Source organism: Girardinichthys multiradiatus, chromosome 9 (assembly GCF_021462225.1).
Source record: "Girardinichthys multiradiatus isolate DD_20200921_A chromosome 9, DD_fGirMul_XY1, whole genome shotgun sequence".
NCBI classification, from domain to species: Eukaryota; Metazoa; Chordata; class Actinopteri; order Cyprinodontiformes; family Goodeidae; genus Girardinichthys; species Girardinichthys multiradiatus.
In genome coordinates, this window is record NC_061802.1 from 5685324 (window position 1) to 5708995 (window position 23672).

The following is a 23672-nucleotide window of genomic DNA, read 5'->3' on the forward strand; positions in this document are numbered from 1 at the left end:
GAAGCTGCAAGTGGATAAGTCTAAATGTTCGGTTGTTGGGTCTATTAACCCACACAATTCATTACACCATCCCCCAGCATAAGAACCTCTTCGAAGTGTAAACTACGTTGCCTAATGTAATTACTTGGTATGGATGGAGAGGGTGTAACACACACATTTATTTGAAGGTGCGGTTCTGCAGGTTCGTCGTCTTCATTTTTCTCTTGCTCTGGGTTGGATTCTGGCTCTGTTGTTGATATCTTTTGATGAATTTGGGAATGAAAGGTTTCTGCACTGCTACATAATTGTATATCTGCTATAAAACTACAAAAATGGCCGAATGGGGTGGTGTGAAACGCTCTAGAAGCATGACATATCCCCTTTAAAAATCATTACAGATAAATCTTTAAGTTGTGTGGCATAGATTCACAATCAGACACTTTCACTCTGATAACCCTAAATCAAATTCAGAAACAGTTTGCTTTCTGAAGACACCTACATAGTGGAATCATCCTGTGTGCAATTTAATTAAAAAAATACAGATGTTCTGCAAAGTAATCAGAAGTTTGTTTGACAACATTTGCAAACAACCATCAAGGAGCACACAAGACGGGTCAGTGATAAAGTTCTGGTGAAGTTTAAAGCAGGGTTGGGATAAGGTTATAAAACAATATCCCAACAGCTGAATATTCTCAAGACAGATGCTGTGCAAAGACCTGCAACTTAAGACATTTTGAGTCAAAGGGGCTTTACTTCTTAGTCACTAATGTTCTCCAACAAATCCCTGAGTGCTTCTCAGAGCCACTGTATTTATACTGAGATAAAATTTTACACTGGAATTTACTGACTAATTCACTGAAAGCAATTTGTTGCACGGTGGCGCTGTTGGTAGCACTGTTGCAGCAAGAAGGTCCTGGGTTCGGTTCCCGGACGGGGGTCTTTCTGCATGGAGTTTCCATGTTCCCCGTGTGTGGGTTCTCACCGGGTACACAGTCCAAAGACATGACTGTTTAATGATATGACTGGTTAATTGGTCTCTCTAAATTGCCGTTAGGTGTGTGAATGAGTGTGCATGGTTGTTTGTGTGTTGCCCTGCGATGGACTGGCGACCTGTCCAGGGTGTACCCTGTCTCTTGCCCATAGACTGCTGGAGATAGGCACCAGCTTCCCCGCGACCCACTATGGTAGAAGCGGTAGAAAATCACTGATGACTGACTGACAATTTGTTGCAGTTTTTTATTAAGGGGTATCAGAGTACAATGGACTGCAAATATATATTCTACAATATTTAGAAAACCATTTGTTTTTCTCCCACTTTACAATTATGTACCACACTGTGTTTGACTGTCACATAAAATCACAATAAAATACATTGATGACTGTGGTCATAATCGAAAAAATGTAAAAACATTCAAAGGGTATAGATAGGATGCACATAGTAACAGCACAAGTTCAAATGTTGTGGAAGCTAAACAATTTCATAATTTACATGGGGATTTCTGATTGCAAGTAGTATCTTTTCTGTTCCCTACAGGTTTTAAACCAGTTTTTAGATTTCATCCTGCAGACGGAAACCCCAATGACAATGAAAGATGGTACAAAACATCTGATATGTTAGCAATCCTGGAATCATAAAGGCACTTCATTCCAAATTACAATGGTCAACTGATTGCTTGTTGAAGAAGTATAATACCACCTAAAGCTTGATGCTAGTTAAAAAATATCTGCACAAAACAGTGTTCGTGATCTCTTTTATTTAGCTTGTAAGCGATCTCTCGTATTTCAAAGACTGTCTGTTATCTTTTGAGGATCCTACAAAAAATTTATAAGACAAACAATTCCTTTTTCTCTCTGTAATGTCCTTTTTCAAATGAAGCAGGCACTTCATGAGTAAATGTTTCATTTTATTAGCTGATTTCCCATTATTTTTGCCTTTGGGATGTGCCTTTTTTTTCCCGTAACAGTCGTCTCAGCCTCCAGGCACAAGAAGAGCCTGATCCTGTGAAAAAAAGCTACGTGTCTTATCCGTCAGAGATTTACGCTTTAGGTTAATCCTGAATGATGACACACTATGGCCAAATCTAGCGATTTCGCTGCAGGCTCTGCATTGCTCCAGTTACAGGCAGCCTGTCAGGAACACAGTTCAGCTTATGCCAACAGAAGGGAAAAAAATGGTATGCTGCTCTCTGTCCGTTAAAATTTTAGAAGCACAGAAGAAGATTTAATGCAGCTTTTATTAAGGCAATGAAAAAATGACAATTTTCAAAATTGATATGTTAATTGTGGAAAGTAAACATCTAAAATTTAACGTAAATCGGAAAACTTAATTTATGATTTAAGAGTTCATATTTAAATGATGGCATCTTTACCAACTGTAAATAACTGCAACTCTCCCTAGAGTAATCAATAACTGTATAACACATAAGGTACATCATGGCTCCTTTGGCTGTCTACAGCAACAAAATTATATTGATAAAACTGTAACTCAGAGGGTCATGCTCCCCTTCAAAACCACTGCCTACCATTGCACTAATTTGTAGACTTATATGAAATAGAATTTACTGTTTCTAAATCATTATTTGGGTTTAAAACATAAAACTCTGATTTCAGTGGAAAACAAAGCACAATGTTGTAGTGTGTAACTCTGTTTTCATGTTTGAATTTTAATCAAGTACCTTGAGCAGTCCCTACAGCAATATGTTTGTAGAGTTTTGCTCAACAATTTTTGCATAGCCTAACGTGCTGCAAAAACAAACCTACAAAACAAAAGCAGTAATGTGTAACCCAATAACAGATAAAAATAAGACTTCCATGATGGTCAAAACCTCTCATTCCCTCACATCCCAAAGCTACAATACTGTATTCAGGTGCTGGCGCTGGTGGTGCCACTGGAGTACAGGGAACTCAATGTTATGTGCAAGAAGCCAGTTTGAGATGATTTTAGTTGTGTAACATGGTGCATTATCCTGCTGGAAGAAACCATTTGAAGATGGGTATGCTCAGATTATAAAGGAATGGAGAGCAAACAGACTATGGCATTTAAATGATGCTCAGCTGCTATTAAGTATGCCAATAAAATATTTCCCACTACCACCACCCCCGAAATTACTACCATGCCCGAACCTTTGAAACAATGTTAGATGGATCCATGCTTTCAGACCCTATCATCTGAGCCAAGACTCCTCAGACAAGGCAACATTTTTCTAATCTGTTATTGTTCAGCTTTGGAGAGCCTGTGTAAACTGGAGCCTCGGTTTATAACAACTGTTAAATACTCAGTAATAATTGATAACTATTATTAGATGTCACTGTTTAATCAACCGTTTCTGCCGAAACGTGGCGAACTTTGACCTTATTTTGATTGACAAATCACTCTTGCACAAAATAAACAAAAACGACTTCTCTTTATCTACGTGACATTTATTAAATCAACAGCCTAATTGAAACCTTCACCTAATCAAACATGCAAAGTTCTACACAAAAGGGCAAAATATCTAACTAAACAAAATAAAACAAAACAGCAGTGGGTGTATATGGAATCAAACCAGCAGTTATGGCAAAGGTGATAATATGACAAAGGAATATGGTGTTTTGGGAAGCAGCCCGCCAGAAAGTGTATCTTAATGACAGTGAGCCATAAAACTTCCCCCACCGCTGGGGATGTTTGAGAACACAAAGGGTTGTAAAACGTTTGGTGGCAACTGATAAACCCGAAGTTGAAGACAAAAGAAAATGGTTGATTTTCACCATAAAGTTATTAAACAGTTCAGTTTTAGAAATAAAAGGTGGATTTTACTTGTTGTTGTCTCCTCTAAGCAGGGGGGGTGAAGAGTTCCACGCGTGCGCGGAAACTCAGCAAAGCAGTTCGTTTTCTTCCTTGGTGGCCTCCGTGGCAGAAAAGTAGAAAAATTATGACAGACCGTCACTAGTCGACTTGTACAAAAACAAGGAGGAAAAATTGCGTCTCCTTGAAAACTCCGTGGTTTTTTTTGGTTATGTGTTAAACTCACGTCTTCGATCGGTAAAGTTGAAAACTTACAAGCCTTCTTATTCCTGTAAGCTTAATCCACTTAGTTTTCTCATTGGCCAACGAGGAGAATGAATGAAATCCACTTGGGACCTCTTCTCCAGAATGCTGCTTCAGTTGCGTGGTAACCGCGTCTTTGTCCCAAGCTGAAAAGCAAGGGTGGGCAGTCTCATAGTCCGTTATATTGTTCACTGTGGCATCGGAACTGGGACACCCCTGTCTTATGAGCCGCAGTTCCCACTGGGATTTGTAGTAGCAGACTATACTGGGATACAAAATGGCCGATGACGCCGGAAGGCCTGGTGGTGTCCAGCAATGTGCAAATGATCCAATATTCAGCAGACAAGTGGTCCATCAACATTTTGTTCCACACAACTACAGCTAACAGGATCTTTACAGTTAGCTGTAAAGACGGATGTGCACGAACATCCTTGTGGATCTGCTTTCTGTCCCTTCAGTTCAAATTCAAGAGGGTACGATTGCTCAAATAACTTGCATTTAATTTTATAGTAGTTCTTTACTTTGCAGATTTTAGTCTTCTACACAATGTCTGCACATACAATGTAAGACAGGCAGGTTTAAAACTCCAGCCAGTCAGAGTGAAAGCTTTCTGCTCCCTTTCCATTCTTCTCTTTTAAGAGACAGATATGCAGGATTTCTGTTCTAATCGACATATTTTTTCTTGGATTTGAACTTCTTCACGGGCTGATTTATCTCAGTAATAGAGATGGTGAGTTCTGTAAAGTCTAGAAAAGCTGTGCAGCTTGAAATCATCTTTTGTAAATGCTGGTTAACATGTTTAGTTAAAAAAAATCTTAAACAGATCTGGGTCTGTTTATTTTATTTTGGTCAGAATGTGCACCACAGTTCACTATGGGGATCTTTTGCCCTAGAAGGTGTCAGATCTGACAAACATGAACTCTAGTCAGTGTCATCAAATTGTTTCTTTATTCACCATCGGGTGCTGAACACTGACCATTTCAAGTTTGGTAACTTTAGGCAACAGAAATACTCCTACATCACTACATTACATCCTCCAACACTCTTTATTTAAAAGCACAAGACTCCAGTAATAAAGTGTTCTCTGACTGACAGTCAAGCTGCAGGGTGCAAGGCTGGGAGCATGGGGCCCACCTGAGGATTTTGAGCCGGTCATGCTACCCTAACAAAGACCATTTCTGAAAGTTTTAGCCAGAAACATACCAGCAAGTGGCTGACTGGGAATCAATTTCAGATTCCCCCAATCCTTTCCTGTACAAAGAAGCAGATGTGTTCTTTCAGTTTTGCTTCAATTCTACAGCTCTGTCCAGTTAACCCGGTGTGAAGATCTATCTTTGCTGAGAGACACATTAAAACCTTTCGGAACATCAAAGAATGATGCACTGTGAATCTTTGAACGCTACACTACTTTCAAACAAGTAGTTTTTTTCTGGTGTAAAAAGATATAATAAATCTTTTTTTCAAATTTCCATTTTTAATTTGCCATATATCTTGTAACATTCAACTAAAGTAACCAACAAACCTGTGTGGGGAACAATTGTAAAAAAGCTCTAAAACCTGAAAGCATAAGTGTGCAGACTTAAACTAATACTTTTCTACACACCTTTGATGTAATTTTCCCTTTAGTTTATTGGAAATCAAACCTGCCACCAATAAAACCAAAACTGGTCCACACAAACTCCACAGCATTTATGTACACTGTAAAACGGCAGTTAAGGTACCAGAAAAAAACTTCTCCATGAAAAATTACAGAAAAAAGCTGATTTGTTAAAAAACATCTATAATAGATATAACAGATATCCACATAACACAAAGTAAATAAAAAATGTTTTATTCCAGCAGCAGTGGTGCAAAAAAAGCAATATATTGGAACCTATCTGGTATGAAAATACAGAACTTTTGTGATTAAAAATTCTTTTGAAGGCAAAAATTTAACAGACCGCCACCCCCAACCCATGTGTTCTAAAAGCTTGCGGAAAATCTTAGTATGCTTTGATGAGACCAAACTTAATTTTTTGGGCCACAATTCAAAAGGTAGGTTTCTTATAGATTTAGTAAACTTTTATAAAATACAGGATACATTTTTGCCAGGTCAAAATTTAGGATGCTGACAAATTCATACTACAGATGTCTGAATGCTGTTTTTAAATTGAAAGTTACTCTCTAAAGTATTAAAGGTGTGCACACTTATGAAACCAGTTTATTGCTTTTTTTATTTAATATATTTTTACCCTAAAAAAATTGTCTTTAGTTGAATGTACTGAATATGTGTCACATAAAATGTGTCAAAAGCTTTAAAATGTTTGATTGTCTCTGTCATCTATTTCAGAAATCTGCCACTTGCAGCATTTTAAAAGATCTTTTCAGAAATGTTAATGCAGGAGACATTTCTTGTGATAACCACCTGCAGAAACAAGTTTTCATAAAATCATTTCAGTGGGATTCATGCACCAGGATCTATCTCCTGTGTCCCAGTAACATTCTCTGACCGGCAATCTGTCCAACATGGAAAACTGCAGAAGGGCCATTGCTGACATGAACAATTTAACCACTAAGTTATATTGAGTGTTACTAACTGCTATCAACACTGTAGATCCAGCTCTTTTAGCTCTTTTAGGCAAGGAGGATGAGTAATCTGTGTATGCTGCAGAACTAGCTAGAGCATAACAGAGTGCAAGCCATACTGTAAACATATGGGAAAAAAAATGGACAAGTTCACCACATTGCATCATGTTTATTTTTGTTTCTACACAGAGAACCATGGTAACCATGTAACCTGAAAACATGTGCTGTGAATTGGTGCTACATGGATAAATTGAATTGAATCTACAAGTACCACTCTGTAAAATGGTAGTAGTGTGGCATCTTCATGTTTAACCAAAACTTTTCAGATAAATCAGTTTGAAAGTCTTTTCCATCTAATTATTCTCTTTCATTATTCTGGGGTGGGTTATAGCGCAACTGAAATCTAATACACAGCTCTGTGGACTGTTTAAATGTCCAGTTATACAGAACAGATTATAGTAAATAGTCACTGGGGAATGATAACATTTATTTTTTATAATGGTTTTATCAGTATTCTTCATGTGAACAAAAATGTAATATTGTTATAAAAATACAAAATACATGTACACAGCTAACTTTTTTTTAATTCAAATTAACAATAAGTGGACATTCTATTATGCATACAATAGCCTCTATTTTATTTTTTAGTCTCTTGTTTATTCAGGATGATGAAAGTTGCAGAACGAAAAACAGGGACAGGGGTCATCAGTTTAAACCCTGTCTCTACAGAAAGTATCACACTGTAAAGATGGCACAAATGTCTCATAGAACAAAACAATCTTGCATAGATTGTTTGCTGGACCTTCATTAGCAGAATGAGGTCCAAAAGCATTTTAGTCAGGGAGGAACATGAAGCAACATAGAGAGTATATGTGCAGAGGTTTCCTTCTTATGGACATAGACATTTTTAATCTTGTTAGATATATAGATTTTATGACAGGGTTCAAGCCTGTTTTTTAGTTCCACTCAAGCTCTGGCTTAGCCCAGTGGTATGTACATGTTTATTTGAATAACCCTTCATATAACTTTGCAGTTTTACATTTTTCTGTGCTTTTCTCAAGATGAGGGGCCAAGCGTTGGAAGACTCACGGACTCCATGCTTTAGCTGGTGCTTAGTTTTATTTTATTGTCCTCAGCAAATGAAAGTGCATTGTGTACAGAATGGATTGTAGAGAAAAAATATTTACAAACAAAAATCTGAGCAAAAAAAACAAAAAAAACCCTATAATCTTCAAATTAATCAAACTAAATTAAATCAATGTTACAAGACAGCATTTGGCCTCTGCCTATGGAACTCTAACACTCTGTCCCTCTTGTGGCTTAAATTGCACAAACCTTCGCATAGGAGCTTCTAGTACTAGAAACTCCTCCTACAAGACAACCCACCATTTTTATTGGAGTTCAATCACCATAATACAATTACAAACAATCTGAACACACAGAATATTTAGCAATGGTGCGGAAAACGCAAGCACCCCTACGCAGTGCTTTACAACTGGAACATTCCATAATCAGCTTGTCTGTGCAAAGCTTTGGAGGCTTCCTGCTCTGGTTTGACCTTCTGTCTTGGAAAAAAATCTGAAGATAAGTTAAGAACAAACAACACATAATGCTGCAGCAAGAGTTCTGATGAAAATTAAAAAGTGGGATCATATTTCTCCTATTTAAGCTTCCCTTCATTGGCTCCCTGTTAAATCCCGAATAGAATTTAAAATTCTCCTCCTCACATATAAAGCCCTTAATGATCTAGCTCCATCATACATCAGAGATCTGATTGTTCCATATGTTCCTAACAGAGCACTTTGTTCTCAGACTGCAGGTTTACTGGTGGTTCCTAGAGTCTCTAGAAGTAGAATGGGAGGCAGATCCTTTAGTTATCAGGCTCCTCTCCTGTGGAACCAGCTCCCAGTTTTGGTCCGTGAGGCAGACACCCTGTCTACTTTTAAGGCTAGGCTTAAAACTTTCCTTTTTGATAAAGCTTATAGTTAGAGTAGCTTAGTTTATCAGGAAGGGAGCCTTCTTCCCTCCCTGTTGGTTGGAGTAAGATGGAGTCAGGTTTAGCCTAAACCGGCTCAGTTATGGTTGAGGTGCAAACACACCCTCCATTTCTGCTACCTGTATGACCCCTTCTCTTTTCCAATGGTTATAATCAATCTGACAGAGAGAGGTATCCCAATCCTTGTGGTTTTTAGTATAACAATGAACATCAGTGGGACCCTTTGTGAGGTGCCTTGAGACGACATTGTTGTAAATAAGCTCCGTTTAACTAAATAATCTGAACTGAAACTATCTGTGTAGTTATGCTGCTATAGGCTTAGGCTGCTGGAGGACATAATGACCACTTTCACCCTCTTCGCTACAGTCTCACACTACTCTCCAATTTTGGATTATTTGCTGTTATTTCAGCTTTTAACCTTGTTCTCTCTTTTCTCTTCCTAGAAGCTACACCTGGCCTGGCTCTGTGTCTACCTGTGACACCTTTCTGGAGAGGGGAATCATCCGAGCTTCTGCTGGCAACAACTTAATGCTCACCCTCTACCGATGATCCACATGGCCCTGTCTTTCGGTGTTTAACCCTTTCTCTCTCCTAGACATGGCGATTGACTGAGCTTAACTGTAACTAACTCTATGTGCTCTCTTTCAGACTCTAACCTTGAAAACTGGCTCAGAGTTTATCTGTTCTTTCTTTCTAGTTGAAACCACTAAAGGAGCTACATCCATTAACATTTACTTTTCCTTCCCATAGAAAGTACTCCTGGATCAGTGCTTCTTTGTTCTCTTTGTGTCTCTGCTCTGTTCTCTCAAACCCCCAGTCGGTCGTGCTGGAGGTTTCTTCCTGTTAAAAGGGAGTTTTTCCTCTCCACTGTCGCTACATGCATGCTCTGTATGAGGGATTGCTGCAAAGTCAATGCCAGTGACTCTCCACTGTCTCTACATGCTCATCCGGGAGGAGTGAATGCTGCAAGTCTCTGACTGGATGCAATCTGCTGGGTTTCCTTAGATAGAAAAACTTTTTATCCAATTTGAATAAAAAGCTAACTTCGACTGCACTGTTCAATGGTTAGGATTAATTGGAATGTATGGACCTGACTGTTGTGAAGTGCCTTGAGACAACATGTGTTGTGAATTGGCGCTATATAAATAAAACAGAATTGACTGGAATTGAATAATAATCCTTTATATTAATAAAATAATTTAGATAATTACAAAAATCCATCAGAAACATTGCACTGGCTGTAGAGTACAACACCAACCTGGCAGAAGTTAAAAAAAATTTAAGAAATGATGTAATCATTGGTTGTTCATCAATATTATGTGCAAGAGACTTATCTTATGGAATAGGTTATGACAACGAGTATGGCAGCAACCAGAAAAAACAGGACTATAAAAGCTGTGCAAAAACATTTTTTTGAGTTTATCTTGGCTTTGGCTCCCCTGTCAACATCTTACTTTAATCTGCACCAAAACAGATGCTTATTTTTAATCCCTATGAGGCATTCATTTAATCATTAGTTGCCTCTGTAAACAAATTTATAAAATTAGGAGAATTAGTTTAAGCAGTCATTTTATGACAAGGTAAAAACAAAATAAGAGGACCGACTATGTTTGATTGTAATGCATCAGTAGCAAACTGAACTTTTACCATCTTTCACATTTAAATATTTCTGTTCAAGTCCTTTAGAAATTCAGGAAACGTCTTTTTCAGTATGTAGACATCTTTTAAATGGAAGCAAAAAAGCTAAAATACATTAAAAACCAATCAGGCAGATATTTAATATTTGCTCTTACCACCAAAAAAGAGCTGACCGTCTGGTGTCAGGAGAAGTGGGATGCTAGTGTGAGCAGTGGCTCCTTCATCTCTGTCCACCGTGATGCTCAGATGACTTTCCATCGACTTCAGCTCCACAGAATGCCACTGGCCGTCATTCAGACCTGAGCCTAAGAATATGCACACAGACATATGCAATAATTCTTTATTCATTGTACTGAGTGACTTTCACTGCACTTCATCTTCATACATGGCATGTCATATGCCTATTTAATTTGCTTTTTTGGCATTGGTTGTTACCTGGATGGTTGTTACCTGGTAAAGCAGAAAACCCTGGTGAGTATGAAGACTTTTCAGAAAAAGAGTGTTGTTTTTAACATAGATAATATAGTTGTTAGTGCAATTAGACTACATGCACTTTATTGGGTTTATGGTTTTTTTTAGCCATATGAGAGAAATAGCACTGTTAAAGCTCTACACAGGGTGGGTTCATGAAAAGCCAATTATAGTGGAGTGTAGTAGACACAAATCTATCCACTGAAGTACTTTATGGATAAGGCAGTTGTGCATCAGTCAGAGGAGTTCAATCTCCAGCCCATCAAGTTCTTCGATGGATTGAAACTATCTCCCGAACTGTGAGACAAGCTACAATGTCTTACAATACAGTATTCATGCCCCTTGAATTTTTTCACATTTGTCAAGTTAGAGACACAAATGTCCAACTATTTTATTGGGATTTTATGTTACAGACCAACACATGGTTCTGTAGTGCAACATTGTGAAATGGAAACTCTTCCAGTGTTACCATGGGCCTCTTTGCTGTTTCTCTGATTAATGCTCTCCTTATCCAGCATGTAAGTTTAGGAGGACGGCCATGTCTTCATAAGTTTGTAGTTGTGCATTACTCCTTGCATTGTCAGATTATGGACAGAACAGTGTTCTATGAGATCTTCTAAACTTGGGATATTGTTTTTAGAACTTACCCCTGCTTGTTTTAGAACCCTAAACTTCACCAGAACCTCTCCCTGACCTGTCTGCTGTGTTCTTTGGTCTTCATGATGCGGTTTGTTCTCTAATGTTCTCTAATAACATACAAAGCCTTCACAGAACAGATGGATCTTAACTTAGATGCATAGCACACACTATTATATTTTGTGTTTGGCTTTCACACACAACCACAATACAATACATTGAAGTCTGTGGTTGTATTAAGACAAACAGTGAAAAAAGTGCAGGGGTTGTGAATACCTTTGGAAGCAATTGTACTTGAATAGCATTGTAAAGAATTTTGTGCAACCAGTGATGGAGAAGATAAACACTCTAAAACTGTCCAACTATCTGACAGCTCAGAACTGCCATGAAAATAGCCTGTCTGTTATTATTATTCCTCATGTAGAACCCAAATAAACTCAGATCAGTAGATCCAGAAGTAAGATCATAACTAGACATACCTGTGCTGAGCTCTAGGAGGGTATTTCCAGCTCTACTGATTTGAAGGCGAAGCCTGGCTTCACTGAGATACAGGAAGGCTGAGCCTTCCTGCTGTTGTAGGCCAAATGTCAGGAGCAACCCTTCCTTGTTCCAAGTTCTGAACTGTAATGCTATTGAAACAGTCCTTGACAACCATGATGTCAGTACAGGCAGTTGGAGGAAGCTGCGAGAGTCAGTAAATGTTATGGCGACAGAAACTGGCTCACTGCAAGAAAAGGTCATATTGCCCTATTCAAAGAAGAACAGGGAGAGAAGGGTAGACATTACTATGAAGCAGATGATAAAACATAAATATTCATCAACTGCAGCAGCTTAATCAGCTTGACTTGATGTCACAGAGGTCTCATCAGCACTTCTTGAGAAAATGACACCTGTATTACCATATTGATATTAGCATCCATTAAAAACATGAAGCATTGGGGTTATGTAGCATCAGCACCCATTTTGCATTTTCTAAGGCCTGTGCTGCACTAGGAAAGAAAAAAGAAACTACAAGAAACATTTGTCTGAAATTTCCATAAACTAATCTAAAAAAAACCTGTGAGTCAGGCCTAAGGAGTAAAGACATTCAGCTGATGTGATATTATCTTTTTATTGCTAAGAGAAATGTTTTAACAATGGTTTTCAGTGCCATATAGTATCTAGAATAATTCATAAACTCAAACTTCTACCGGTTTTGTTTTCTTCTCTCCTACTCAGCTTCCTTTGCTTTGGGCTTTGTAAACGCCACAAAATAAATGTGATGATACTGCTGATGATAATGAAGGAGAATATGATGACATTAATGATGCTGATGATGACAGTGAGCATAAAATAAAAAGATGTAGATGATAAAAATAATATGATGATACTAATTTTCCTATTAGCATAGTAATGGTGTAGAGATGAAAGTGGGAATGAAAGATGGAGCCAGTTAAGGTCCAGTATGTCCGAGGTTTAAGATTGTGATTTCAAGTGCTGATAAAATATTTAATGTAAAAATGATGAACTACAATTATCAGATCACATAAACGCGTTCCTTGCCCAGCATGTAAGTTTATAAAGGTTGCATAAATATTGAACCATTTTAAATGAAAGGAAGAGTGGATAATAATCTTTACATTGTTAAATGTCTTTAGTTTCAGAGGAATTGTCGAACAAAAATGCAGAAGTTAAAGCAGTAAAAATGCAAAGAGCTAACTCTAAAGCCTTGTGTCCCAAGTCCAGCACACCAAATGACTGAATTACCTCTGCATGCCCTCAGGCTCTACAGCGTTCTGCTAATGACCTAATTATGTGATTTAGGTGTGTTGACAGAAATACATATCTAAAAGTTGCAGGACACCAGCCCTTGGAGACCGGAGTTTGAAACCTGTGTCGATAGGTTCATTTACTATGTTAAAGTTCTAAATGAAAGTTCTAATAAAAAACGTAAATTTCTTTCCTGAGAACATGGAACATGTACACCTATGAGTGTTTAAATACATAGATGACTTTGTGCTTAGCTTGTACATCTGGTATTTGCTTGTTTTAACAGCACCAATGATTAACGTTGTCAAATAATGGGATTTTCCTTAAATGGTAGAATTACCTTAGTAACAGTATTAACTTTTTGTGGCATTTCTTTGAGTATACCAGTATATATATTATAATTTTGCATACATGCATGTGTTATTCAAAACATGTGCTTTATTTTTCCATGTAAGGGCAAGCAAGTTTACTTTATTTTGATTGAAAGCCATCTGTGATTACATAATGTTGTGAAAATATATCTGTATCTTGTTTTCAATATGCTTCTGAGGGTTACATTATCAATAGTAACAATAATTTGCATTCTTAATTATGAATTACTCCTTCAATCCGGCTTTCTGCGTCATTGTTGTTTATGTGTGAATAAAGCAGCTTAACTCTCTAATGTAAAAGTAGCTAGTGAGTGAATGACTGAATTGGTTTAAGATTGAAGAATTCATTAAATGTCACGTGTCTAAGACTTTAAAGGAATTTATTCAAGATACAACATTTTTATTAACTTGTTATCCCACCATTTACAGTAGAGAGTATCAACTTATGTCGAGTAATGCACAACCAAAGTGTACTGTAAAGTATCTCTGAAGATTTTATTTTTGTTATTGCATACGAAGAGAAATTCAAATGTTTTCTATTTTAGCTTTGACTTAGAATACTTTGTTTTGAAATTCAAGAGACAAAACAACCAGATAACTATTTGAAATTTAAAACTGATCTGCAATACATCTCAGTGTCTAAAGAAATCTTAATAAAGCTGACTGCCTTATTAAACACAAAATCAAAGAAGTTTGAGTTTACAGCTGCTTTAGGCCTGGGGCCCTTAGACCATCTTAAGTTATAAAAATGTTATTGAATTTGTACCGAGCCCATAAAGGGACATCAAAGGAAAATAAAATATTAACAAACCTTCTTGTGCACACCATATACTTTCTCGTGTGCACCAGACAGTTTCACGTTTGCACTGGATACTTTCATGTCCGTCTTGCACTGAAAATAGACCACTGGACTTCAAGTGTTGTTCTTAAACAACATTACAATGTAAATGTGACCTGTTTATTTGATATGCATTCTAAAGCTCGTCCTAAACCCAATTTGAGTAGACAAATTGGCTGGCTAAGTCCAAAACCATTGTTATTGCACTAATTTATTTTTATTAGTTAATATCCAAGAGTACTGCATTCAATTCAAGGGAAAACATAAATCATTGAGACCTAAGCTTAGTATTTCATAGTCTTGGTAGTAGAGAAAGGCTTCAAAAACATTTTTAATAATCTATGCAGCATCTAGTACAGCATTCATCAAATCATCAAGTCAATAGAAAGAGACAGACTATGTAGCCTATTGTTAAGCCTTTATTTAAGAAACTACACAAGTCAACATTTCCTTTTAATTTATGTTCGGGTTTGCAGCTCACAAAAGTTGTATTATTATATATAAATATACAGAAAACCAAGCGCAAGACAGCTAAGCATACAGAGAAAACTTGTCGATGGGTGATATTTTGTATGGAAAACCAACCTTGGGCATTGATGCATAACAGAATGGCTTCACAGGACAAAATGCAGTGATAATAAAGTCTTGAGGTCAAATGTGGATTCATTAGTTGAAGATTTAAATAGTGATTTGTCCAAGGGGGGTGAGAAAGTCAGAAGAAATAATGAGCAGTAGCTTGGAGACCTAGCAAACCAGAACCCTACCTATAGATTTAAAAGAAACCTGTTGCAATCCCAGTGTACCTGTAATTGTCTACGGTGGTAAACGACCACATAAAACAAATCAAACAAACAATAAAAGTCTAGCAGCATTCAAGGAGACACTGCAATTTCTAATCCAGGTCAGAAAAGCGCTGTTACATTAATGCACACACAGTACTTTATCTTAGTGATCTGTCCAGTGGTTGTATAAAACATAGCAACAGTGAATGGAAACAGCTAAAAGCCTCAGTCTTATGCATTTAATCATTCTGTGTTTTTCTTGTGATTTTTTACTTTACTTTATCTTTTTGTAGCTTTTGAATGTTAATCCAAGTAGAGTGTGTGTCCTCGGAGCTCTATAAGTCCATCTGAAGTTAGCTTTCTCACAACAAGTCATTTCCACCTAAAACAGTCCCCTCAGGCTAATACTACATGTGTGGTGGTTGGACATAAACCAAAATATCACCACATAATCTGTTGGTCAATTATTTCAGATCCTGAGAAAAAACAAGTTGCTAATTACAGACATATAAATCTTCCAACACCTGCGTTTGCGTCCATGGTCTGGCTGCTGATAAAAAAAGAGAAAAAAAAGCAAAACAAAAAACATAATGACGTCTGGCAAGCTATGCAGCATTGTCATTGTATTGGGAAAACATTGTACAATTAGGTCAGGTATTTACACAGTAGCCCGTAATACTCTGAGTTACACAATGAACTGGAAAAATTATCTGGTGTGTACGTGAAAGTATCTGATGCGCACAAGAAAGTTATTTTCCTTTAATTTTGCTTTACGGGTGCCATAAAATTTGGATTCAACAATAAAAAGTTTTCTGCCAAAGAAAGAGTGAAGGTGGAGGGACTGTACTGGATGATATGAAATCAAGTATGGCAATAATTTCCATCCCTGAACAGGGACCTCCCAAATGTTTTAAAGGATTCAGACTTTATTGAATATATTGTTACTTGATTACATGTCTCTATAATAATTAAATTTGCTGTTCAAAAATATGAATTTCTGCTTTGGAAAAGTTTGATTTTATAACCTCTTGACTGAAAAATCTTAAAATAAAACAATGATTACAATTTATTCTAGTGCCAGATTATTTTGAAATAGGAATCTGACACAGTAATATCATGGAAGTGTAGGCAGAGCCTGCTTGTCATTCTGTCAAACTCTAAATGGCAGATTACACAGGGAAGGTAAAAAAAAATACTAACACAATAACTTACCACTGCAGTGACCTGTGGGCTGTTTTGTTTGGCCAGTTTGATCAAATTTAGATCATTATATAACAGGTTTTCCAGGCATCCATGAAAGTTTCTGTTGGGCAGGATAGGTGTTTGGAGTCCATGGCTCTGGACAGCTGCCACACCTAGCTGCAAAAGACATTATAAAAATACAGAAAGTCACTCGTAAATTCCTAAACAAAATAAAGATCACAAAATTTATTTGCATTGTTTGCTGCCTGATATTTAACAGAGAAGGTTTAGAAATATTCACTGGTCAATTCTACAATAAATCAGTGGCAAAGTAGCTTCTTAAATATCTCTGCTCAGCTTAGCTCACCTAAGTCAATAGTTTTTTTCTATTACATAATAAAGTCATGCATTAGAAAAACTTGACTGTGAAGTTAAAATGTGCGCACTACTCAAAACGTTGCACAAACACTAGTAAAAAGCTCTCACATAAACTAGTAAAAAGCTTTCAAACACACTACCGAAAAGCTTTCATAGACACTACTGAAATGTTTTCTAATTTCAGTGGAAACGGAAGGCATTTCAGTAGAAACGGAAGTTGTTTAAGTAGCAAAGGACAGACGAAGGGCTGAATCCTTCCAAGGCGGCATTTGCGGGGCGATTACGTCACAACGATGCAACAAACGCTGTTCAAATTCGAAGGCTCCTCCAACAAATACGACCTACTTTTCCCCAGATATCAGTGATGGGTCCAGTGTGTTCTTCGTGGCCCACCCTATCCCATGATTCATTGCGGATCAAAGCAGATTGTTGAAACGGAAAAAGTAATGGCAGAGGAGAGAGAGAAGCTGTGAATAAAGTTGGATAGATTACGCTTTCTGTGGAACATAAATACCTTTAACAGTGCTTTCAGGCGAGAATGTAGTTGTGTTTACCAAGATATCGCATAATTGCAAGGTTGCTGCGACGTATTCGTAAATGTCCGCACCCGCTGCGCTAACAGCTGTCAGTTGACCGGGCGGCTGAGGCTCGCTATATCGCCTGACTCCCGGCACATCGTTTTTAAACTCCCGCTGGGTTTCCCCAATGAATGAAAGTTAAACACAGATATGTTTCAGTCAGATGATATTTAACGGTTAATATTTGGTCTTTTTTTAAATATATATTATTATCATTATTTTTTATTATTAAGATAAGACTGACTTTATTGATGTCACAATACAGAAATTAACTTGTTCACAGCAGCTCTTAGTAACACACAGGTAGGGTGCAGACAGTTATGAAAAGGTTCTAAGAATAAGCAAGGTAAATGTGCAAAAACAGGTATTAACAATAAAATCAGACAAAAACCACAGCCACTATTGTATTATTATTATGCTCTACAAATAAATGTATTTAAACTTTGTTCAGAATGTTAAATTTGTTGTGTTTAGGTTGTTAAACGTTTTGCAAAAAATAATTAGAACATTTTAAATGACTGATTTATAAACAATAATAAAATGAAAAGATAATAAAACAAGAAAACTTTACGGAAAACAAGCTTATAAGCCATCAGGAATATGTAAAAGGGGTAAATAAAGATCATGTGCTGTTATTTACAGTGGAGATAGAGGGTTTAATCATCAGGCTCTGTTTTTACGGCTTCACAACTCTGTGCTAATTATTTCCATCCTTAATTATAAAGTTGTGCTAAATTATATTAAACATACATTTTAATATCATCATTAAAATGTAAAACTATAAAATGTATTATTTATTTAGGGTTAGGGTTAAGTTTAGGACGCAACGTCCTACAGTTTCTACTGAAACACCTTCTGTTTCCACTGAAATAATTAGAAAACATTTTAGTAGCGTGTATGAAAGCTTTTCACTAGTATGTATGAAAGATTTTCAGTAGTGTGTATGAACGCTTTTCACTAGTATGTATGAAAGCTTTTCACCAGTATGTATGAAAGCTTTTCACTAGTATGTATGAAAGATTTTCAGTAGTGTGTATGAAAGCTTTTCACTAGTATGTGTGAAAGCTTTTCAGTAGTGTGTATGAACACTTTTTACTAGTTTATGTGAGAACTTTTTACTAGTGTTTGTGCGAGGTTTTGAGTATAGAATGTGGAAGCGTTTAATTTCATATGTGTATATGGAGGTTAATTGTGATTTATGTCCCTGGTGGCACCCCATACATTCTTGTAGGTGTTTGTTTGAAGCATTTGCTGCGGACATCATTAGATGTTAATGATAAGCATATGCAATATGCATATTGTAGTTGACAGGCAGGGGGCAAATTTGACTGGGTATCAAACATAATGAAAACTGTGTTTCTATACTTAAATACCATCTGTGATACCACAGCTGTTGCTTTTTCTTGTTTGTCCTTACTATAAAACAACCACTGACCTCTATACTATGGCATGATGCTTACTGGGGACACTATGCAAAAGAGCCATGTGGCAACTGTGATAGCTGGACTAGTACTCAAAGTATGAGACCATTTATTCTAACAGGTATAGTTTCAACCTGACTTGAGCACTTACCTAAAAAACAATCAGAGCATTCTACTCATTAATATTACTCATCACCGACCAATTTGCTTGTTTTTGTCTTCCATATATTTGCGTTAATTTAATAAATTCTTGTATAAATAATGTAACTTTAATCTAAAACTGCTGTATATGCAGTTTGATCTCTGGCTAAACAAGGCAGCTACAGATACACATCAAAGAATTGTGTTGCTTGACCATTAAAAAGCAAAGCAAATATTACTGAAATCACCCAGTAATAATGTCTATTCTCACACTAAACTATGTGGATGTTCTGTCTGCACTAATGAATTTAAACTCACTTTTACATCCTGAATGCTTTCATCGACTGGCACGGCAGGGGAACAGGGACTGCCCTCTGAATAACTCAGTCAACACTTATTTGACACTCACTGAGTTTTGAACTTTGAGCTCAAAATGATAAAGTATAGAAAAAATAAGATGGCAAATATAATTTCCTTTGTTTTGACACAGTAGTTCATTGTAAATTTTACTCACTTGATCTTAATAATAGATTGAATTTACATGGAGGTTTTCTAGTCTGGACTATTGCAATTCTTTACTATCAGGATGTCCACAAAATGCAGTTAAAAGCCTTCAGCTGATTCAAAATGCTTCAGCAAGAGTTCTGATAAAAATTTAAAAGAGAGATCATATTACTCCTACTTGAGCTTCCGTTCACTGGCTCCCTGTTAAATCCAGAATAGAATTTAAAATTCTCCTCCTCACATATAAAGCCCTTAATGATTTAGCTCCATCATACATCAGAGATCTGATTGTTCCATATGTTCCTAACAGAGCACTTTGTTCTCAGACTGCAGGTTTACTGGTGGTTCCTAGAGTCTCTAGAAGTAGAATGGGAGGCAGATCCTTTAGTTATCAGGCTCCTCTCCTGTGGAACCAGCTCCCGGTTTTGGTCCATGAGGCAGACACCCTGTCTACTTTTAAAGCTAGGCTTAAAACTTTCCTTTTTGATAAAGCTTATAGTTAGAGTGGCTTAGTTTATCAGGGAGGGAGCCTTCTTCCCTCCCTGTTGGTTGGAGTAAGGGGGAGTCAGGTTTAGCCTAAACCGGCTCAGTTATGGTTGAGGTGCAAACACACCCTCCATTTCTGCTACCTGTATGACCCCTTCTCTTTTCCAATGGTTATAATCAGTCTGACAGAGAGAGGTATCCCAATCCTTGTGGTTTTTAGTATAACAATGACCATCAGTGGGACCCTTTGTGAGGTGCCTTGAGACGACATTGTTGTAAATAAGCGCCGTTTAACTAAATAATCTGAACTGAAACTATCTGTGTAGTTATGCTGCTATAGGCTTAGGCTGCTGGAGGACATAATGACCACTTTCACTCTCTCTGCAACATTCTCATACTACTCTCCACTTTTAACCTTGTTCTCTCTTTTCTCTTCCTAGAAGCTACACCTGGCCTGACTCTGTATCTACCTGTGACACCTTCCTGGAGGGGAGCATTGTCCAAGCTTCTGCTGCCAACACTTTCACCTGCTACCAATGATACACATGGCCCTGTCTTTCAGTGTTTAACCCTATTTTTCTCCTAGGCATGGCGATTGACTGAGCTTTTACTGTGACTAACTGTATGTGCTCTCTCATACTCTAAACTTGAAAACTGGCTCAGAGTTTATCTTTTTTTTCTTCCTAGATGAAACCACTAAAGGAGCTACATCCATTAACATTTACTTTTCCTTCCCATAGAAAGTACTCCTGGATCAGTGCTTCTTTTTCTGTTTCTGCTCTGTTTTCTCAAACCCCAGTCAGTCGTGGCAGATGGCCGCTCACACTAAGCCTGGTTCTGCTGGAGGTTTCTTCCTGTTAAAAGGGAGTTTTTCCTCTCCACTGTTGCTACATGCATGCTCAGTATGAGGGATTGCTGCAAAGTCAACGCCAGTGACTGTCCACTGTCTCTACATGCTCATCCAGGAGGAGTGAATGCTACAAGTCACTGACTCAATGCAATATGCTGGGTTTTCTTAGATAGAAAAACATTTTAACCAATTTTAATAAATAACTGAATCTGACTGCACTGTTCGATAGTTAGGATTATTTGGAATGTATGTACCTGACTTGAAATCTGTATGATTCGATTGAATTGACTTTGTGAAGTGCCTTGAGATGACGCATTGTGAATTGGTGCAATATCAGGTCCTTCTCAAAATATTAGCATATTGTGATAAAGTTCATTATTTTCCATAATGTCATGATGAAAATTTAACATTCATATATTTTAGATTCATTGCACTCTAACTGAAATATTTCAGGTCTTTTATTGTCTTAATACGGATGATTGTGGCATACAGCTCATGAAAACCCAAAATTCCTATCTCACAAAATTAGCATATTTCATCCGACCAATAAAAGAAAAGTGTTTTTAATACAAAAAACGTCAAACTTCAAATAATCATGTACAGTTATGCACTCAATACTTGGTCGGGAATTCTTTTGCAGAAATGACTGCTTCAATGCGGCGTGGCATGGAGGCAATCAGCCTGTGGCTCTGCTGAGGTCTTATTGAGGCCCAGGATGCTTCGATAGCGGCCTTTAGTTCATCTAGAGTGTTGGGTCTTGAGTCTCTCAACGTTCTCTTCACAATATCCCACAGATTCTCTATGGGGTTCAGGTCAGGAGAGTTGGCAGGCCAATTGAGCACAGTGATACCATGGTCAGTAAACCATTTACCAGTGGTTTTGGCACTGTGAGCAGGTGCCAGGTCGTGCTGAAAAATGAAATCTTCATCTTCCGCAGGTCCCCCAAGGTCTGGAATCGGCCCTTCTCCACAATCTTCCTCAGGGTCCGGTCACCTCTTCTCGTTGTGCAGCGTTTTCTGCCACACTTTTTCCTTCCCACAGACTTCCCACTGAGGTGCCTTGATACAGCACTCTGGGAACAGCCTATTCGTTCAGAAATTTCTTTCTGTGTCTTACCCTCTTGCTTGAGGGTGTCAATAGTGGCCTTCTGGACAGCAGTCAGGTCGGCAGTCTTACCCATGATTGGGGTTTTGAGTGATGAACCAGGCTGGGAGTTTTAAAGGCCTCAGGAATCTTTTCCAGGTGTTTAGAGTTAACTCGTTGATTCAGATGATTAGGTTCATAGCTCGTTTAGATACCCTTTTAATGATATGCTAATTTTGTGAGATAGGAATTTTGGGTTTTCATGAGCTGTATGCCAAAATCATCCGTATTAAGACAATAAAAGACCTGAAATATTTCAGTTAGTGTGCAATGAATCTAAAATATATGAATGTTAAATTTTCATCATTACATTATAGAAAATAATGAACTTTATCACAATATGCTAATATTTTGAGAAGGACTTGTAAATTAAACTGAATTGAAGTGAATTGGTCATTCTGGACACTCAAATCATTTTAGACTATGGCAACATTCACCCACAAACCCACACACAAATATACAGATAGTTAGGCAGCTTGAGGCTAAACACATTGCCCATAGACAGTTGGACATGTGGCAGGAAGCAGAAATTGTGAAATCCACTTGTGCAATGATCATTTTTCCCATTTAGCTAATACCACCCTTAGCGGCTTGTAGTAACATCCTGATACAAATGCACTATTCAAAATGAGGGGCTTAATAAGAGACTCACTGCAGGACGATATACTTCTCACAATGCTTGTAATCTCTTCATGTTTAGACCCAAGTAAATTGCATTTTGTGATATGCTAGGCTAAAGAATATACAGTATACAGTATGATAGCAGCTTTATAGTAAATTAGAAGTAAAACAAAGTACAAAAAGTCTTAGTGGGAAAAGATCAGTTTTGAGCAGCTAATGATGGACAAAGCAGCAAACATAAATTGCTCCAAGATTACAAAATTAGCTAATCAAAGCATATTAATGATTTTGAGTAATGTCATAAAAGCTTTTGTGTTTAACAAAATAAAGTTTCAATGGTAATATAACTTCAAAACTTAATCAATACTTCTAGAAGTAAAGTTATTTTGCAATGCTTTTTGATTTGCTTCTTACCATGTGAATGTGCCAGTGGCTGAGCTCAGTTGGTACATGAACCTGCTGTGTATTTTTATCCACTGTCAGATTGAGGTGATTGCTGAGTCGTTCCAGCTTTACATGATGCCATTGTTGGTCATCAAGCAGACTTCCAAGAGAAATAAGAAGTTTGCCCCCAGAGCCTGAACTCACATCTGCATTACGAAGAAAATGGAGTGAAAAAGACAAAGATGGTCAAGTTAGCCTGATGATGCATTCAACAGAAGACTATGCATTGCTCAGTAAAAAAAACAACAACTATTCTTTAAAAGTCCTTAAAGATATTTCCATGTCACCAGAACGCTTGTCTGTGTCAATAAAACATTCTTGATGAATCAGCAAATGTCTACATCAAGAAATAAAACATTGATCGTGAATGGTGAATATCCTGTTCCAGTTGGTGCCCACAGCCAAGGTTGGACAGGAATGTGAACATTGTGTTCTTGAAGGTAGAGCTTTCAGAACAAAAAATAAAAGAAAAGCATAAAGATGTGGGAGTTTTAGAGGTATGAGGTTTGAACCATGAAAGGTTTTCATGGTATGGCAGGTCTGTTTAGCTGCTCCTGTTGAAGTTACAAATCCACAAGTGAGACTGTAAGACATAACTTAATTGCTCTTTAAGTGATCCCCATGAAGTCTCAAAAACAAGGAGAGTAATTTCTATGCTTAATAGAAATAGAATAGAATTGTATACTTAAAAAACAAAACAAAAAAAAACCCTGAGAGCAAAGTGTACCGGAGTCAAATTCCTTGTTTGTATGATGTACGAACTTGGCAATAAAGCTGACTCTGATTCTGATTAAGAAAACCTATCTCAGTGTCTATTACAACAACTGTCAAATTAAACAGTTGATGTAATAGAGGCCCTCAGAAGAAAAAGG

The 23672-nt window shown here is 37.3% G+C and overlaps 1 protein-coding gene across 1 annotated transcript in view; it reads right to left on the reverse strand.

Annotated features, from left to right (window-relative positions):
* LOC124873250 (contactin-associated protein-like 4) overlaps nt 1–23672 on the reverse strand; it is a 147478-nt gene that overhangs the window by 63823 nt on the left and 59983 nt on the right. Inside the window, exons 6-9 of the mRNA XM_047373770.1 lie at nt 22771–22946; nt 16265–16411; nt 11792–12059; nt 10361–10510 (exon numbers count right to left, since the gene is read on the reverse strand). Of these exons, the coding sequence (XP_047229726.1) occupies nt 10361–10510; nt 11792–12059; nt 16265–16411; nt 22771–22946 (741 nt within the window). The remainder of the gene's footprint in view (nt 1–10360; nt 10511–11791; nt 12060–16264; nt 16412–22770; nt 22947–23672) is intronic.